This window comes from Centrocercus urophasianus, unplaced genomic scaffold, assembly GCF_019232065.1.
Source record: "Centrocercus urophasianus isolate 14NV4802_14NV808 unplaced genomic scaffold, USGS_Curo_1.0 seq_12, whole genome shotgun sequence".
Classification (NCBI taxonomy): Eukaryota; Metazoa; Chordata; class Aves; order Galliformes; family Phasianidae; genus Centrocercus; species Centrocercus urophasianus.
Genome location: NW_024884364.1, coordinates 2,842,004 through 2,861,447, shown reverse-complemented (window position 1 = coordinate 2,861,447; position 19,444 = coordinate 2,842,004). Strand labels below are relative to the sequence as shown.

General features: G+C 39.1%; 1 protein-coding gene across 1 annotated transcript; it reads left to right on the top strand.

Moving 5' to 3' along the window:
* Nucleotides 1-428: 428 nt before the first annotated feature.
* On the top strand, nucleotides 429-7,623 carry KLRD1 (killer cell lectin like receptor D1). Its single transcript, XM_042810941.1, has 6 exons — nucleotides 429-555; nucleotides 3,014-3,112; nucleotides 4,173-4,259; nucleotides 4,550-4,704; nucleotides 7,073-7,185; nucleotides 7,503-7,623. The coding sequence occupies exons 1-6, from the start codon at nucleotides 429-431 to the stop codon at nucleotides 7,621-7,623; spliced, it is 702 nt and encodes a 233-aa protein (XP_042666875.1).
* Nucleotides 7,624-19,444: the final 11,821 nt, after the last annotated feature.

Genomic DNA, 19,444 nt, shown 5'->3' with positions numbered 1-19,444 from the left:
TAATAATAGTATGTGGAAATGCAACCTATTACTCTGAAATGTAGGTCTTGTGTTGTATTCGTGCTCTTTAGTTTACATAGATAATTCTCATAGCTTAATGCAAAATAGCAACTATTCTGAAAACATCATAATTTAAGGAGGTAGAAAACCCTAATGTTTGGGTAGTCAAGTGAAACTGTTCTAGGCTCCAACCAAGACCCAAGATTCCAGGCCTTCATGTTCAAGAAATTACCTATCCTTGATAGAGAATTTTTTTCTTCTTAACATACTTTTATGATGGCACAGTAATCAGAACAGAGCCAGCTTCCTTTGTGGTTTCACTGGAAAGGCTGAAATGTAAACCATTCCCACTGCCCTATCTGTTTCTCTGCAGTGTCCCCCATCTCCTGTTTACTGCTCTTGCTGGAAAGAAGTGTGACAAGCTTAAGATGGAGGATGAGGAAGGCTACACCACACTAAATTTACGACTCCCAGCTTCAGTTATTACTGATGGATACTCAAGCAATAACAAATGTCCTATATTTAGTACTCCAGCCCATTGTGTTACAGTAGACAGTAAGTACATATGGAAATCAGTTATCTGTCTGAATTGGGATGTAACTTGAATTAGCATGTTCATCTCGGTTGCTCAAGAATCCTTCAAAACTTTATAGTATATTCTTGTTTAAATTTTCATTGAAAAAGCAGTCTTATGTGATGTGCTATATGATCACAGAAGATACTTTTTCTGAAGACTTTGAGGTCTATATTTATGCCAATTGTTTTGTTCTATTTATGTAAACACAGAAGACAAATTCTGCCTTCATATAGATGTTATTATTTTGGTAAGACTCATTTGTTACAGTAGGGTACTGCAAGAGAGAAAGGCAGCCTTTGGAAATTGAAGGAGCTTGCTCAGCCAGTGGAACCAGAAAGTTGCTCTGTTTTTCAGTCATAGTATGAATGCAAGCTCATATGGGAATGTATTTTTATTTGTTCAGAGTCTTTCTAAAAGGAAAATGAGTGTTAAATAAAGTAGTTCCAAGTTTTTCTGTAAGGAGATTGAATGTTAAATAAGTTTTGTTAAGTAAGTGCATTGTGCCTGTGGAATGCCTGAGTCCATAAGAATGCAACTTGAATACAGTTGCTGTTGCTCAGAACTTAAGGAACAGGCTTTTGCATGAAATAAGTATAATTGATGCTAATCATATACTGAACAGAACAGTCATAGACTAAACTGATATAACTCTGGTGCTGTTTGGAATAGATCCAGCACTATCCTCTGAAAGTGAGAAGGATGGATAAGCTGTTGGCAAGCAGAAGCCAGAAAGGCAGGGATACATATTAGGTAGTCTTATCTAAAGGCAGAGTTTCCCAGAAGAAAACATGATGGCAAGCTCAGAAAACTCTTAAATGACCTCTTTTTGGACATAAAGGACATGTAGGTAGACTTGTGTACCAATTAATTAGGAGTAATCACCATAGTTCATCTTTGCCACTCTGCATCTTGAAAGGGCTAACTAGGTTTAAGTCTGATTAAGTTGCTCAGGCTGTTGCCTGCTTGAATTTTGGAAACCTCCAGGCATGCAGATCTCACAGTCTCTGTGTGCATCTATTCCAGCGTGAAAAGGAAGAATTGTTTTTCTTCGCATCTAATCAGAAGTTCTTCTGGTGCAAATTGTGACTGCTGCATTATACCCTTTTCTGTGCCTCTGAAAAGGCTGTGGCTCTGTCTGTGAAGCTCTTCTACACAGTGGGGGACTGAAATTAGGTCCCTTAGCTTCCTTCAACTATTCTGTAGGTGTGACTTGTATTATCCATCTTAGTGGTTCTCTGCTGGACTCTATAGCAAGCTTACATCTCTCTTGACTGAAGGGCCCCAGCACTGGACATGTTACTCCAGATGTGACTTCATGGCTGCTAAACAGAGAAGAAACTAATTTCTTTCAAGCTACTGCCTACAGTCTTGACAGTGCAGCACAGTGATGGTCAGCTTTCCCTTCCATAAGTGCACGCTGGTGACTTGTGTTCACGTTGTACACCAGGACCTTGAAATCTTGATCAGTATACATGCTTTCCAGCTGCACTGGTTAATGGAGTCATACTGTTAGAAGTAGAGGACTTCGCATTTGTCTTTTCCAAGCTCTGTTGCACTTGCAGCTCATTCCTGCTTTAAAAAGCATCTCTACCCTCCTGCACACCAGTCACTACTCACAGCATTGTGTCTTCTGCAGTCTTGTGAAATGGCCTTAACCAAGAAAGGTTAGGATCATCTTTCTCAACTGTGGCTATGTAAGTTTCAGTTACCCAGTCTGGGTATCATCTAGGCACTTCTGAAGGATACTTCTTCTCACCTTATAAAAGACTTGTTCCTTGCATGCACTGGACTCAAATAATAGTACTTGGCATTTGTAACCAGTACAGTGTGGATTGGACTTGGAAAAGTATTACAGAAAATTGTAGATCACTACTTCACAAAAGAATTGTATATGAATATGTTCATATTGTATATGAAATATTTTAATTAGAGGATAGCCAGCTTTAAATTTCTGGAGGACTATATTCCTGATGGGGCATTGATATCCAATGGAAATTTTGAGAAAGAGCCTGAAGAAAGATGCACAGTTTAATGCTGGAACGCTGCAAGCATTTTGAAATTCCAATCAGATGCCTAGAAATTTTTTATCTAAAACTAGATGGTATCTTTTTTCCTTCATGACGAAATCTTACAGTTTGTTTTACTATTTCTAGAATTGTGGAAATTTCAAAATTTAATTTACTTACCTACTTTCTGAGAAGAGATTTTGCTTTAAAACACTACAGCCTCGGTTAATACATATTTTCAGTGGATATTTCTAGAAACAAAAAACAAAACAAACAAAAAAACTCCTAGAAATTCAGGACAGTGATAACAAAAACTTTGTGGTAAGTAAAAGAGAAGGTCTACAGAAGAGATAAGGGGGTGATGCTGGAGAGCAGGTTAACACCACTGTGAGGAGGCCTTTTTGTTGCTGATTTTTTTTGTTTGTTCCAGGAGTCTCTGCCTCATCCGCCATAAGGCAACCAGCAACCTTGGCATTCTTTGCTTTGAGCCTGGTGCTGCTCACAGGTCTGGTGGTCTTACTGTCCTTGTGTAAGTACTGTGGTGTCCCGAGGTACTGCTGTGCAGTGATTTACTTCCAGCAGTGCAACTGCTGTGTCTGTTTATGCTGACCATCCCTCCAAACACCCATGCAAATAATATAACAAGAATGGAAAATTCCCTGCTCCATTGTGCATCTGCACGTGTCACTTAGATTGACTTTGGTCTGTATTCACAGCCTCTGCCCCATCCCACACTGACAGAAAACCTTCCAGGTGCAACAAAACTTCCACTGCACTTAAAGGAGTAACCAAGGAGAGAAAGGCTGAATCCTTCCTCAAATGCTTAATTTTTGTAACTGAAATTCATCTCCTTGGCTACACAGTGCCTCCAGTGACTGTTATTGCAATCTTTCAATTACCATTCCCACTTTCTTGAATTGCAAGTTTTTTGCAAGGATGACAATTTGGTGACAGTAGAAACATTTCAATTTATCAATTGGAGCTGATGCTACAGTACGCATCGAAGCAAAGAGAGAGTTCAAGCTCCTTTTCAGTGGGAAGGATTCTTTTGCAAGCACCCAGGACAAATGCTCAGGGTAGTCCACGATTGTTAGCTCAGAAATATTTATGTGAGTTTCTAGTTCGCCCTCCGATGCATCCCAAGCTGAAGTATTAGTAACCACAGATAAAATCATTTAAACCTTTGTTTAGATCACTTTTGAAATTCTCCAAGGGTAGAGATGCCACCACTTCTTTTCTCAGTGCTGGAGCTTGATGAAGAACTTTCTTCTAGTGACCAACATAAATACCTCAATTCTTAATTTGTGATGGTTGCCTACTGTCATATTGCTTTCTGCTCTCCGGGGCAGTTTTGCTCCCTTTTTGTAAATGTCCTTTGAGTAGCTATAGACCCCTATTAAATCCATTTGCAATTAATTCACTTTTGGCTGAAAATCTCCTTCAACCTACTCCTTTCAAAAAATAACAATACAGATGATGTATAGGCCGGACATGCAAATAAATCAGACAAAAATTGGAAGAATACCAAGAGCTACAATTTAAAATTATTTTTAAAGGAAAAACTCTGATAAGAATTTTCATCCCTTCAGTTTTTCAGATATACCAGGACCCTGAAGAAGGAAAGAAGCTGCAGGCCATGAGGGAAGCATTGTGTTTTGAAAGGAGGGCAAGGAACGGTAAATGTACTGATTATGTATATAAGCTTGAATCATCCACTTTCAGAGCCCATTGAGAGCTGTAAAACCATGGGGAAAATAATCTGTTCACCTACTGTCTGCTTGTAAGTGTGGTGGTATTTGAGATGTAGACATGAACAAACTAACATGTATGACAACTTGTCTCTCACAGGCCTCCAAACATCTCAGATGATTCCTAACTACCCTTAATCTTCTTTCCTCAGTCAAGCCAGCAGCTGAAGCCCCAGTGTTACTTGCAAATGTGCAAGTACTCTCTCTCTGATTTTTAGAAACAGAATGTGCTGTCTGTCCAGCAAGGTGGAAAAGCAGTGAAGTTGGCAGCTGCTTCTACGTTTCAAAACAGAAGAAAACATGGAAAGAAAGCCAGGAGTTCTGTTCCACGAGAAACTCCACACTTATTGTGCTGAAAGACAAAATAAAGATGGTATAGTTTTAATCTCATTCTTCCTTTATGTCACATGTATTTTAACTTCAAGAAATGTGGCGACCAGAAATTAGTTTGGTCATTTACAAGGCCTTTATTTGTCTCCTCTGTGTCAAGTGGTCTTTTTGAAAATTACAGGATTTTCATGACTTGTAACACTTTCTTGTGTTACACTAATTGTGTTAGCAAAAATGACACTGAATTTATGAAATACCTAAATTAGCTTATCCCTAGATAAATTGCATATTGTCAGCATGGAAAGGACACCTAGCACACAGAACATATATCTCTGTTATCTCTTTCCACAAGTTTTGTTGCTGAGAACTCCTAGCGTCAAACCTAGGTCTACAATTGATCTAGAGTGGTCAGTACACCATGCTGTCATTTGTTGTATAAAATGGCAGTCCACAGTTTGGGTTTTGTCACTGTATTACACCCTTCAAAGACTGACATTAATGACAGCACAAAGGATAGACAGCAGAGGATTTCATTATGACTGAATAAGGTTTAGGGAATTAATAGTTTTAAATAAGCTTTTTAATTTTGTTATTTTTGTTGACTAATGAAAAATTAGTAATTTACTGGCAGAAGCATATTTTCCCTTTCTGTACTCACGCATCTGGATACCTCTTTTTCACTAGCTGTTAAGCTTACACAAAGCCCAAAAATCCTTGTTTGCTTTTGGCTATATAAAACTTTTGAAAGGAAAATGCTTGTGTGAAAATCCCTCCTTTTTTCAGATGGAGTTAGTTTCAAATGTGAGTTCTCAACTCTCTTGCTTTAAGGCATAAATACCCATTTGGATTTTTTTTTTTAATGAAAATCAGCTGGATATACAAGTAGAGAACTGATACGTTACTTAGTCTAGCAGAACTGAAGAGCAATGAAGCTGGCAAAGGGTCTTGAAAGCAAGAGTTACGAGGAGCCTAGAGAAGAGGAGGATAAAGGAAAACTTCATCACTCTCTTACAACTACCTGAAAACTTGAAAGAAGGCTGCACGATGGAGAGTGTTGGTCTCTTTTATCAGGTGCCAAGTGATAAAGTGTGATGCAACAGCCTAACGTTGCACCAGGAGAGGTTTGAATTAGCTGTTTAGAAGAACTTCTTCATGGAAAGGGTGGTTAGGCATTGCCCAGGGGGGAGAAGTTTCTCCCCTCCCCATCCCTGGAGATATTTAATGGATGTGTGCATCTGAAACTTAGGGGCACGGTTTACTGATAGACTTAGTAGGGTCAGGTGATGGTTGGTTTGATGATTTTAAAGATCTTTTCAACTCAAATTTTCTATGGAAAAATTTCTTCTCAGCTTTAAACTTTCTATGATTCTATGATCCTGTGCTCAGAATCCTTGTCCACTTTGCTGGACAACACCTGACCACCACACCTTGAATGACCATTCAAGAGATGATTTTTGTGTGCTATATAAATCCATGTGTAGTTTGATGACAGATGCGTGGGTGTTTGCTTTATCTTCCATGTTTGGCATGTATCACTGGAACCTGACTGAAACTAGGCCAAGTTAAGCTAGTTGTAGATTTTCGATTGTGGATGAGTCCCTAAGCATCCCTACAAAGAAACAGTTTCTGGAGGATCTGAACAGGTTAAGATGCTGAGGAACATCTTAAAAAGCACATATATTCAAGAGCTTAAAAAGCACATTATTCAAGTGCCTAAGCATAGTTGTCTGGTGCAGTCTGAGATGCACTGTAGTATACTCTCTCACCTTTAAATAATGCTTCAGAATGGCATAATTCTCCTGTATGTTATGGGTGTCTGCCAGCAGACCTATGACAACACTTTAGACAGCTTAGGCTATCCAAAATGGTGTTAGAGGACTGTGCTTAGCAAACAAATTCTCCCTTGTAGGCAGGGATTCATTCCACTTAACACCAGACATCTGCATTGTAAGTGGTCTCCAAAGCTTCCTTCTTAGGCTTCATTACAAGCCAGTGGAAGATCTAGCCAATACAATCACTACTCTTTACCATTCTCAATGCATGAGATGAACCACATCTCAGGCTTCATTTTGGCCATTTCTCTGCTGACTCTAATTGGGGCTTCAACAGTGCCCTCATGTCTGTAACATAGATACTTTAAGACAGAAAAAGTAATATATTTTTCTTTATAAAAGCATTTGTCTTGCAGATCCAAGGTACATTTATCTTGTGACAGTTCAATAAATAAAGATATTTAAAGGATCCTATAATCAGAGCAGCCAGCATTGTATCATGGAAACAAGAATAGGGCAACAGGTTACTCATATAATTTAGCAATTGCAATTTAGTTGCAGACACTTCACAGCTGGAAGATAAGGGAATTTGAGTCTTATTTTTGAAATATCATTGTGATGATTTTCCCATTGCTACAGGTCTCTCTGCCATATGATTCACAGTTTTATTGGGTTGGATTATCATACATGCCTGAAAGGAATGGCTGGTTCTGGGAGGATGGAACTGCTCTTTCAAGAGAAGCCAAAGCTTGGTAAGACTTCATAATCAGTGTGGTTCTGGCTTATGGGCCCCAGTAACATGCAGAAAACTTGCAATTACTCTTACTTTCCCATGTTTGCCACATATGCAATGATGAAGGAGCATGGAGATGCTCATATCTGCTATAGGGCTATCAACAGAGAGTAGCAAAGAACAGCTCAGTCACTGGCTCTGGACTCAAAAAGCACTAATAAAATAGCTTCGAGGGGGAAATAACTACATTTCAGTGGCAAATCAGTATGATAACAAATCCAACAGAGCGCAAAATATCACTGGGACGTTACTAATTCCCATCTTTTAATTTTCTAGGACTGTATTACGTGAGCACAACTTCTGTGCCTCCTTATATGGACGGATTATTTATGACAGTAACTCCTGTTCGACAGAGCAATTCTGGATCTGTGAGAAAGGAGCTGTTCAATTTGCCTGAAGAAGCACTGTGAGAAGTAATGTGGGTTCTGTCACTGTTAGATACCATTTCTAGGAACCGGGTGTTTTAAATGTACTTTTATTTTTGTTTGTTTATCATGCAGATTTCTCAGAATGTTAATTCAAATAGACAGGTCAACAGAGATTAAACTTCCTCTTCGCCTGCACTCAGGCTTATAGGTGAGAGAAAAATACTACAAAGCTAAAAGCCTAGGAAGCAATTTTAAAGGGTTAGCAACAATCAAGTAATAATTCTTTCATGAATCTTTTTTTGGACAACCACACATTCTCACATAGCCATATATTTCTGTGCTTCTGTTACAATTTCTCCTTTCCTCAGCATTCTACAGCTGGCAGTCATAAACCACTTCATCTCCATATCCTTGATGATTTTATCCACTGAATTACTGTATACACTAACTACATAACCCTGTTATTGACTAGCTTGCCTACTCATACCCTTGTTCCTAATTCTGTTCTTCCAGTTCTTCCCTTCTTTGTAGTGTAGAAATACAGAATGAACACAAGGTTCCCTTTACTAATAAAACTCTCTTTGCATATGCATTAATATCTGTAGAAACAGAAGCACATTTTTTTGAAGAGTACAGGAAATCCCTGGAAGAAATCTCTAAAAATTAGACTCAAATGTCATGTGCATATTAAAATATTACCTAAACAAAACTTCAGTGCTGTAATAAATAGAATTGTTATGCAAATAGTAGTAAGGATAACAATGACATGCTTTAATCACAGGTAATCTCAATGAGTACTCAAACTGATGCAGCATCTGTTGCCACAAATAGCATCTATGTTCATGTGTTGTATCCACACTGTTTGGGATCTCTGGAGTCCAAGACACGTAGTATGTGTCATATACTATTAAAGAATTTGTCACACTTCCTGGAACAAAACAATGCCTCTAGATTTCTGGGTGGAGTTTCATGGTGTGAGATCATTGAAGTTTGTGTATGGGCATAATAGACGGATGGTTTATGTCATACATGAAACATTCCTTATCTGTGGATATATATGTATAGATAGATAGATTGATTGATTGACAGATATGCAGTAGCGCTTGGAGACCTTCCTTAAAATAAATTAAATACAATGCCGTGTCTTTAATAATTATAATTTCCTTTGAAAGTGATTTCAAAGACTGAAGCAATTCATTCAAAAAACAAACTAACAAAAAAACACAAAAAAACAAACAACAAAAAAAAACCAACCCCCCACCTAGTGTGATGAAAGATGTTTATGAACTGAATTACTTCACAGTTTAGTAGAGTCAATTCCTAATGTATCAATACTGGAGATTTTCAGAACAATTCTGTTCTGTGATTCTATGAGCTACCAGCTGAACTATCTAGAATTCATTGCTACTGCAATAAAACATGCGAATCTGAAAGTAGGGTACAATATTTCATCCATTCAAAGGTTTCAGCTCCTTCCACAGAATCATAGAATCACAAGGTTGGAAATGACCTGTAAGATCATCTAGTCCATCTTCTCATTACACTGCTACCACAAGCACTAACCCGTATCTCGCAGCTCCTCATCCAGATGCCTCTTGAACACTGCCAGGGACAGCGACTCCACCACCTCCCTGGGCAGCCATTGCAGTCCTGACCACTCTCTGAGAGAAAAAGTTCTTCCACATGTCCAACCTAAACCTCCTCTGGTACAACTTGCGACCATTTCCTCGAGTTCTGTTTGTTGCCTGGGAGAAGAGGCCAAACCCCTCCTCATCACAACCTCCCTTCAGGAAGTTGTACAGTGCAGTGAGGTCTCCCCTGAGCCTCCTCTTCTCCAGACTGAACAATCCCAGCTCCCTCAGCCGCTCCTCATAGAACTTGAAAGAAAAATTCACAGGTAGCAAATAAGCTGCTAAGTTTTGCCCCGTTTTCTTTTGAAAAACTAATCATGGTTAACATACAACTTGTTGGTTTGTTGGTTCGTTTTCTTGTTGCACGAACTTGTTTGATAGCAGCAATGTGAAAAAAAAATTGTTAGGCCCCGGGTTTCCTGTAAACTGCTCGTGTTAAGTGCATTTGCCATTAATGCAGGGAATGTATGAATGAGTTCTCAGATGCTGAATACGAGGAAGAAGACAGATATTCTCATTTAAAGCATCTGCCACAAAGGCCATCCAGACACTAACTGTCTCTGAATATCAGTGAAGGTGCAACTGACACTTGCTCTTTGAACTTCCTGTGCCATGGTATTCAATGACAATAGAAATCGTCTATCCTTTCTAGTTCAATAAATGAGATAAACATGTAATTATAGGATTAATGTTTATTTCTGTGCACTATGTCATTGTTTTTTGTTTTGTTTTGTTTTGTTCAGTTTTTTTTTGTTTTGTTTCTGGTAAGAATAAGCATGCAAGAATGTGAAAATAAAATGTTGCCCTAAATTTCTGTAGAAAAAGGACAGGTGGCTTCAGGTTCAGACTCTGAAGTCTGGAATTGGTTATAATGTGATTTGTTTTATTGATGTTCATTTTTACAAGAAATTGCTATAGACACTAGATGATCTGACTTTAATAGAAAAAAAGCTTTCATGTTTTACCCTCTGTTAGAGTGCCAAAGAGGCAGACAGATGCCTTAGAATCATATAGAATGGCCTGTGTTGAAAAGAACTACAATGATCATCTAATTTCAACCCCCCTGCTATGTGCAGGGTTGCCAGCCATCAGACCAGGCTGCCCAGAGCCACATCCAGCCTGGCCTTGAATGACTACAGGGATGGGACATCCACAGCCTCCTTGGGCAACCTGTTCCAGTGTGTCACCACCCTGAGACTCAAAAACTTCCTCCTTAGGTTCTTGCAGTATTCAAACAATCATCAGCACATATGCAGGGCAACTACCACGCAGGCAGAGCCCCGTGAGAAATACAAAAAATCAACAATTTTCGGTCAAACAAAGATGTTAGTAAACCAGGGAAGTTTATTCATCATTGGAACGGCGGGTGCACGCCCCCTTATGGCAAAGGAGAAAGCGTGCGCTTTGCCAGTGAAATCCGTACCATTATACAGCCTGCCTCCTTGCACTCACTGCCTGAGCATCTCAGGCGCACAACCTACTCGACGCGGTTGCTAAGGCATGCTTCCCTATACGGTCTATCACCCACCTGTTGTTTTTCATTTTTCAAAGGAGACAAGAGGACGATGTATATAAGGCTCTCCCTATCCTGTCTATCTGCCTTAGCTTAGTATCAGTTTTTAACCACCTGGTCGGAATGTTCTGAAAAACAAAATACCTGTCATACTCACTCTACTCTGTACTAGCTTCTGCCTCAACAGATTTTTTTTTTTTGTGAAAAACAACCCCTGCAGCCATTTTGTAAGACACTTACACGTTCAGTAAGAGCCTGTGCCTTAGTGCTAGAAGTTTTCTACTGCAAAAACACTACTTAACTCACAATTCCTCCCTTCTTTTCTTTTTACTCTTTTGCGTTTTTGCACAGGGAAATGGAACAATTACAAAAGAGGAATAATCTTAATAGCCTAGCTTGATAGTTGCTAACTCTAGCCTATCAGGACTACTTTTCTTGCAGTTTTCCAAATCTTAATATATACGATTATTATCAAGAACAAAGCTTATATACAAAACAGAATAACCACAACAGGGTGGAACACCTTGTTGAAAAGCCGTGTTGCAGCGTGCAACCATTCCAAAAGGATGTCCCACCACTGTTGTTCTCTATCTTTCTTCATTCGTTCTGTGACACTGCGCACTGTGATCAGAATTCCTCGTCCATTTTTCTCTAGATTGCTTCACAACTGTTCCAAGTCCCTCTAACAATTTCCCCACCATCATGTGTTTCATTCCATTATACACAGTTAGAAATCTCAATTCTTGGGATTTTCTGTTCTAATACCATTAGTATGCAGTGCTTCAGTTTCAGTGGGTCTACAATAGCTAGATCCATTAATTAGTTGGCAGCCAATTTGTATTCTATCTCCTGGTGCAGCATGACATTTGGCTGTCTGAGAAGTATCATACCAACCCCATTCCTATTCTGGATACATTTTGGTCCCATGCATAACCACAATAGCCAAATTCAGGACTTTGTTGCTGGGATTTATTCCTACTCTTCCCAGTTTAGTTAATGTGAGCTTGAGACCATGGCATCTAATGAGATTTACAGTCACAAATGACCCAAGTGATCTGCATCCTAACATCTGAAGGCAGGGTATTCTCAGAGAGAGAATGTTGTTGTGAAGATAGCTGTGGTTATATCTATTTTAAACACACATTCTGGCTCAAAATTAGTTAGACTAAATCTGGTTAGACTACTAACAGACTACAAGCACGGGATATGTAAGTGTAGAGTTATGCCAACAGTCAGGTCTTTGATTGACATAAGGCACCTTGCAATACTCATAAAATTCTCTACAGAGCTAATTGTTACCTGAGATGCCTCTTTGTAGGTAGTTCCATTTTTCATTCTGCAGCTAGGACTTCTTCAGCTTTTCCTGCTAAGGAGATTATTTGCTTAAATTTATCCCAGATAATTTTTGTTTAGAGTATACTTTATTTCTATGCATAATCACAGCAGTCGAGTTGCAGTCCCTATACCTACTATCAGTTGGATTGGTTCCTGTGTTAACAGTGCATTGTATATATGGTTGTTGCTATGGCCATTTCAGATCTTCTTGACTACAAACTTTCCCCATTATAATTAAGAGAAATACTGCCTCCTTCACTGTAATTTCATTTCATAAAATTCTTTGTAATTTACAATTGGAACTTTAGAAGTCCCTCCCAAGTGTTCAATCTAATCAACATTTGGTATCATAATTTGGGCAATTTTAAAACAACAGACTGGTTTGCAACGTTTTGTTCTAGTCCTCAGTTTTACCAGAAACCTGGAAATGTAGGTTTGCAAATCAATACTCCAAATACAACCACAGACATCTATAGTTCCTCTTGTGGACACTCCAATTCTGTATATGTCAGTCCTTCTTTCCAATCACAGGTTATGTTCATTCTCTTAATTCTCCAGTGTGAAGGTTATTTATCTTCCAGTGAATCTTCTATTTCTCCAGTATTAGGATCTGTGGAGGCTTTAAACCATGTGTAGTGTGTCCACTTCTTTTCTGTAGTTCTCACTGGTGTTTTGGTGATCAACAATACCTGAAATGGTCTTTCTCACTCAGGATGAAGCTTTGACTCCTTCCAGATTTGTATTAGAACCCAGTCCCTTGCATGGAATGACTGCATCAGAAATTCAGAGGCAGAGTTTGAGCCAGAAATCTACAAACCTTAGGAGACAAGGAAGGAGACAACCTGAGTATATAGTTCTTAAAAAACTTATCCTTGGTTTTGAGAGTGGGCACCTCACCATTTCCACCTAAATATGATAACCCAAACAGCATTTTCTATTGTGATACCCCTATATTTTCTCTAGGATCAGTTCAAATCTTGAGAAGAGCTAAAGGCAAACACTTTGTCCATGGCAATTTGCTTTCTAGAATCAGTTTTGACAGGTGCTTTTTCAATGTCTGATTCATCTACTTTACTTTTCCTGAAGAGAGGGGATGCCATGGAGTATGCAACTCTCACTTTATCTCTAAATTTTTCACTAGCTCCTTGGAGGATATGTGAAGAAAAATGTCTTCCCTTGTCTGAGTCTATATTCTGCACAGCCTCATATCTAGGGATTATTTGTACCAAAATTGGTTTTGTCACTACACTAGCTGTTGCCAGCTACCCACCCTGACAGATGATCTACTAATACTAACAGATACTTAAATCTCTCTAATTCAGGAAAATCTACTTGTATGCTCTGGAAAGGTCTGTGTCCTGGCTCCTGTCCACCAAAAGTTGTTTTCTCATGATATTCTCATTTATTCATTGATTATGAATCTTATTTATTTATTGTTATAGAGCTATTGCATATCTGCTTGGCCATTGTATACAATCCTATACACACATACTTTCTCAATATAGCATCACACGTTGCTTGGACTCCTCAATGACTCCCCAGATGCAGAATGGTTAAAATTTCTCTAATCAGTTGTTTGTTTATCATTTCCCTACTGTTGAGGAGCATCCATCATCCTTCTGCCTCCTTTATATCTAACTCTTTAAAAGCTGCATTCCCTTTTTCACTGAAAATTGATGTTCAGGAAGAGGCTTCATTTCAGGCATCTGAGACAGTTTCATTACTTTATCTGACTGTAAAGCAGCCTCCTTCGCTTTTTCATCAGGAGATTCTTTTTCCCCCATGCTAGAATGCAAATAATCTCCTTTTTGATATTACTGATACGTACTGTAGCAATTTCTTCAGGTAGTAACAGGTTTTCCAAAATCAATTCTTCATGGGCCAATTCCTTCTCTCTCCTATATATTAAATCCCTTTCTTTCCAAATTTTTCCAAATGTACATACTATTCCATAAGTATCTCATGAGTCTTTATATATATAGTTTCCTGTTCTCCTTGTAATAACTTCAGCTCTTGATTCAAGGCATGCAATTCACAAGTATGAGCTGATCAATTACTAGGCAAGCTTCCCATGTCTATCACCTTCATATCCTGATGGCTGCAGATGGGTCTCACCTGTCTTAAAGAGGGAAATGGACCCTAGCCCAGAAGCTGAGAGAGCTGTAAGCTAGATATGAAAGGGGAAGGGGATAAAATCATCCCCGCTAGAGATGAACCTAGAGGAATGATGATGGGACTGGGGGTGAGGCAAGGGGCCCAGCTGAAGTGCATCTACACCAATACACACAGCATAGGCAACATACAGGAGCAGCTGGGAGCTATTGTACAGCAGGCAAACTATGACTCAACTGCCATTACAGAAATGTGGTAGGATCGCTCCCACAATTGGAGTGCTGCAATGGATGGCTACAAGCTCTTCAGAAGGGATATGCAAGGAAGAAGGAATGGTGGCATGGCTCTCTATGTTAGAGAGGGTTTTGATGGTGAGCTGGGGGCTGGGAATGATAAGGTTGAATCTCTGTGGGTAAGGATCAGGGGGAGAGCCAAAAGGGTGGACACCACATCCTGATGGGGGTCTGTTATGGACCGCCTAACCAGGATGAAGAGACAGATAAGGCATTCTACTATCAGCAGACAGAAGTTGCATGATTGCCAGCACTTTTTATGGGAGACTTCAACTTCCCTGATAAACGGTGGAAACACAATACAGCATGGAAGCAGCAGTCTGGGAGGTTTCTGGAGTGTATGGAAAATAAATTCCTGATGCAGCTGGTTAGAGAGCCTACCAGGGGAGGTGCCCCACTTCACTTGCTGTTCACAAGCAGAGAAGGACTGGTGGGAGATGTGAAGGTTGGGAACTGTCTTGAACAGAATGACCATGAAATGGTAGAGTTCTCTATCCTTGGTGAAGTCAGGAGGAGACCTACTGGACCTTTAGAGGGCAGACTTCGAACTGTTCGGGACACTGGTATGGAGAGAGCCATTCAGTCCTGAAGGATAAAGAGACGCAGGAAGGCTGGTTGCTCCTCAAGAAGGGAGTCTTGAAGGTGCAGAAGCAGTCTGTCCCCTCATGAGGTGCACAAGCCTCATGAGAAGTGGCTGAGGGAGCTGGGACTGTTTAATCTGAGGAGATTCAGAGGTGACCTTAGAGCTCTCTACAACTACATGAAGGGAGATTGTGGTGAAGTGGGGGTCAGTCTCTTCTTCTGTTTAATTAGCAATAGAACTAGAGGGAATGGCCTCAAGTTGCACCAGGGGAGATTCAGTTGGATGTTAGGAAATTCTTGTTCTATGAGAGAGTGATCAGGTGGTGGAATGGGCTGCCTGCCCAAGGATGTGGTGGAGTCACCTACTCTGGAGGTGTACAAGAAATATTTAAATGTACTGAGGAGTACGGTTTAGTGGGAAATATTGGTGATAGGAGGACAGTAAGAATGGGTGATCTTAGAGGTCTTTTCCAATCTTGGATATTGTAAGATTCTATGAGTCTCTGAAATTAAGTGTCCAAGATACCTGACTTCTTTCTCCACATACTGGAGCTTATTTTTGGACACCCTCAGTCCCTGCTCTCCTAAGAAATTTAGGAGTTTATTTTTCTTTCCGTTTTGATTTCTCTGCCCCACAGATTAACAAATCATCTACATAATACAACAATATTACTCCTTCTAAAATTTATCCAAATAAATTAGGTGAATCCCTGGGATGAAACAGCCCACCCACATTGTTGTTTTTGTCCTGATCCTGGGTCTTCAAATTCAAATGCAAAAAGATCTCGGCTTTCTGGATCCAAGGGACAGATCCAGAAAGCACCTTTCAAATCTTTTGCTCTAAACGATTTATAGTCATGTAGAATCTTAAGAGTGTAGGGATTGTGAACCACAGGGTAGCGCTTGAGGACTATCTTATCTTTTATTTAGCTGCCCTGGCCTGGATATGCCCTCTGCCTTTCACACTGGCAAAATCGGAGTCTTATGTTTCAACGCACAATGTTCCAAAAGACCACTTGTCAGTAGTGTTTGTACCACAGCTTTTAGACCCATTTTCCCTTCTAAAGGTATGGGATATTGTTGCTGTTTCACTGCTTCACTCCTCTCCTGAGCAATTATTTTTAAGAGAGTAGTTTTCAGTCCCTTCTAGTTTCCTTCTCCCACACATACTTTTGGATCTATTTCTTTCTCATTATCTGTCTAGATTCACTGAAACACTTAATCCTGTTTCACAGGTTCTCAACTGCAATTCTAATTTAACTATTAAATCCCTTCCTAATAAATTTGTCCTTGCTTCAGGCACACACAACTGTCCTGCAACTATTTTATCTTCCCATTTTAATTCAGCAGCCTCAGAAAGTGAAACTATCATCCCTGATCCTTCTACCCTGTTATTTTTAAAGTACTTCCAGTCAAATTTAGTCCCAATATTTTATAAGCTAAAGACTGCCCTATTACCTACTGAAAATACAGCGTCTTCTTTCTTGGGTCCCACCTCCAATTTTATCAAAGGCTCTTGGTTGTACCAGCTCTCAGCAAGCCTTTCACACCCCTATTCTGAATGTATGTCTGTGAGTAACCACTGCCTCAGAAAATTTCAACATTTTACTCAAAGCATCCAATTTGCAATTGTAACTAATTCTTTTCTTTTACACCTTTGCATCAAGAATGCATTGAGGAAAGTTACAAGGGGAAGTCAGTACAAGTGAGAACATTACGAGGATTCAATATTAGGGACTTTTTTTTCTCTTTATGTGATCAGATAAAAATCTTTTTAACACTATAAACCAGTTAAACAGTGTCATCTGGCTCATGCTAAGTGAGGGCAAATCAAATCACGTTTACTAAGACACGACTGAAAAGTATAAGGTTAGGACAGATGCTTCTTTGGCTGCAGGAGAGGTTGACTGAATCAAAATAGCCAGCATTTAACCCAACTTGAGTGTCTGCTTTCCCTGTATCACTGTTTTTACGGCTCAAAGTTAAAAACTCAATTTCAGACCTAGTCTATCGAAAGAAGTTCCCATAAGATAGGCTTGTAAATGGGCACTGACTGGTGGACAAAGAACTACTGAAGAGGAAATGAATATCTGTATTAGTTTGCACAAGAACAGATAATGTAGACAGTGATGCTGGTTATTTTACAAGGGGTTACTTTCATCCTTCTACCCAATAAAATCTTTGTTAAACAAGCTTCTAAAATAAAAGAATAAGCATTTTTGTTGTTTTTGTTATTTGATGAACCTTTTAGGATAAAAGTTTCTATTGAACTTTATTCTGTCTAGATATTTCAATTCTGAAATGACTGTTGTGGTCATTTTGGTGATTTCAAGGAAAATCTGTCTTCCGATGATGATTAATGCCCTGGTTGCAGTGAAGACCTCATCTATGCACAGACACACTCCCAGTTGCCAGGAAAAGCTCTCCAAATCCTCACTGCTACCAGAGCTCCCCAGCAACTGTGGATCTGGATGATAGTAAAGTATTAGGGCAACTGGTGATGTATCTTTCTTAATCACTATACTACCCTCATATGGTAGTGGTTAGGTGCATTGCCTTGTTCTGTTTTATTCTTGTTGTATTGTTTCACTTATTATCTCACTGTTTAACACTTAAGATTAACGTATTTCTTTACCTTGGTGTCTGTGACCTTTGTACTGACCTCATCCACTGGCAAAACAATTTTACACATGTGAAGATACCATCAAGAAAGTATTTGTGTTCAAAAGATGGTTAAAATGTTAATACACAGCTGGGTATTGGTGTATTTTAGCTTTTGAATGCCTAACCTGCCAAACTAGGAGTTGATTTTCTTCTCCAGAAAATAACTTCAGAAATACTCACCACTGAGGTCCCTACAAAAAAAAAAAAAATCTGAAATTAGGGCATAGATGGGAGCAAAACTATATACCTTCAGTTGCAAATAAACACAGTCCCATACATGGAAACACACACACCATTCTTGTAGAGTGGGCAAACGCAGAGAACTTAAATGAGTGCAGAGTCCCAGAACAGAGAGAAAAGAGCTTATTCCAATTTATGACTTTTGTATTCTTTTACTAGACTCCAGCACAACCCTTCAGTGACAATTGCTTACATTATGTTTATGTCACTAACAGACATAGATGGGATACTCACCTGTGGCACTTCTGCCTTATATCTCCTGTGTCCTGTAACCCTCTAACCTAACAGATGACAAGAGCCCTACTAGGATTTCAGTTTCAGCCTTCAAGTACAAAATACAAGGATCACTCAAAAGCAAAAATGAGAAGATCGCTGAGTAGAATAGTCAATAAAGGAAAATTTCCTTCAATCTGCCCTTCAGTCTGCTAGCCTAATAAATTCATCTGGTTATTCAGGATGGATGTAAAATCTCACTTTCTTCCTGTTATACTTCATACACAACAATTCTAAATCAACTCTTTACACTTGTATGTAAAGTACAGAATACAGACATGGGATTAGCCACATTCCTACCTTCCTTTGTATCCTCTGTGAGCTACACAGCATACTATTTATGACTTTTAAGCACACAAACTTATTTGTCTATCCATTCCTTCTTGAGAGGTAAGCTGTTTCTTTCCTTAGCATTTACTTCAGTTAGTCAGATTAAAATGAACAAAGTGAAAAAAATTTACAAGGTCCCTTAGGTAAATTACTTGCAAGAGATATCACTTAATAAGCAGTGTGAACACGTTCATTTTTACTTAACTGCCTCCCACAGTCTTAATTATCTCTCTCCTATCTGAACAGTTTTTCCAATTTCTTCAAACATTCATTCTTTTTAATCTCCTCCTTTTTCTCTGTCCCTCCAATTTCTTTGAAGTTTTGAATCCAAAGGGATCCCAGAATCTGACCTGAAATATGTAGGTGACAATCTCTTCTGAGTGCCATGTAAAAATTGTTTTCCACAGTGAAAGTTTTCCCTGTGCACAACTGCCCCCAGCCACCACTGCTACCTTTTGCTCTGGCAGTCTGGACATCCTTGATCTGTAATTCTTTCCAGTGTCACAAACCTCAGGTCTGTATATCACATGTCACTTCTGTAGTTATTTCTGGCAAGGCTGCAAGAGGAATCAAAGGTTTCGGACTTCCCACAAGAAAAGTAGACAAATGATTCTGATTGGGATTAAATGAATGGTCAATGTCATTGGGATTTGAGAGAATTATTCATATAGAAGTCATGTTTTTTTATTTTTATTTTTTTGCTTATTTTAAAGGATTTCATAACACAGAAATGCCAGAGGTTGTGAACTCACACACTCACCAGAAGCTAAAACAATCCCAGAATAGTGTTTTACTTTCGTGTATATGCATAGAAATCACCAATTCTCAATTCTTGGAACAAATGCATAGTTACCCAGTTTGGAGAATAAGTCCTTTT

Coding starts and splice junctions, on each gene's coding strand:
- KLRD1 (XM_042810941.1), top strand. CDS start 429: ATGGAGGATGAGGAAGGCTACACCACACTAAATTTACGACTCCCAGCT. Junction 4,260..4,549: donor TGAAAGGAGGGCAAGGAACG/GTAAATGTACTG, acceptor TCTGATTTTTAG/AAACAGAATGTGCTGTCTGT. Junction 4,705..7,072: donor TGAAAGACAAAATAAAGATG/GTATAGTTTTAA, acceptor CCATTGCTACAG/GTCTCTCTGCCATATGATTC.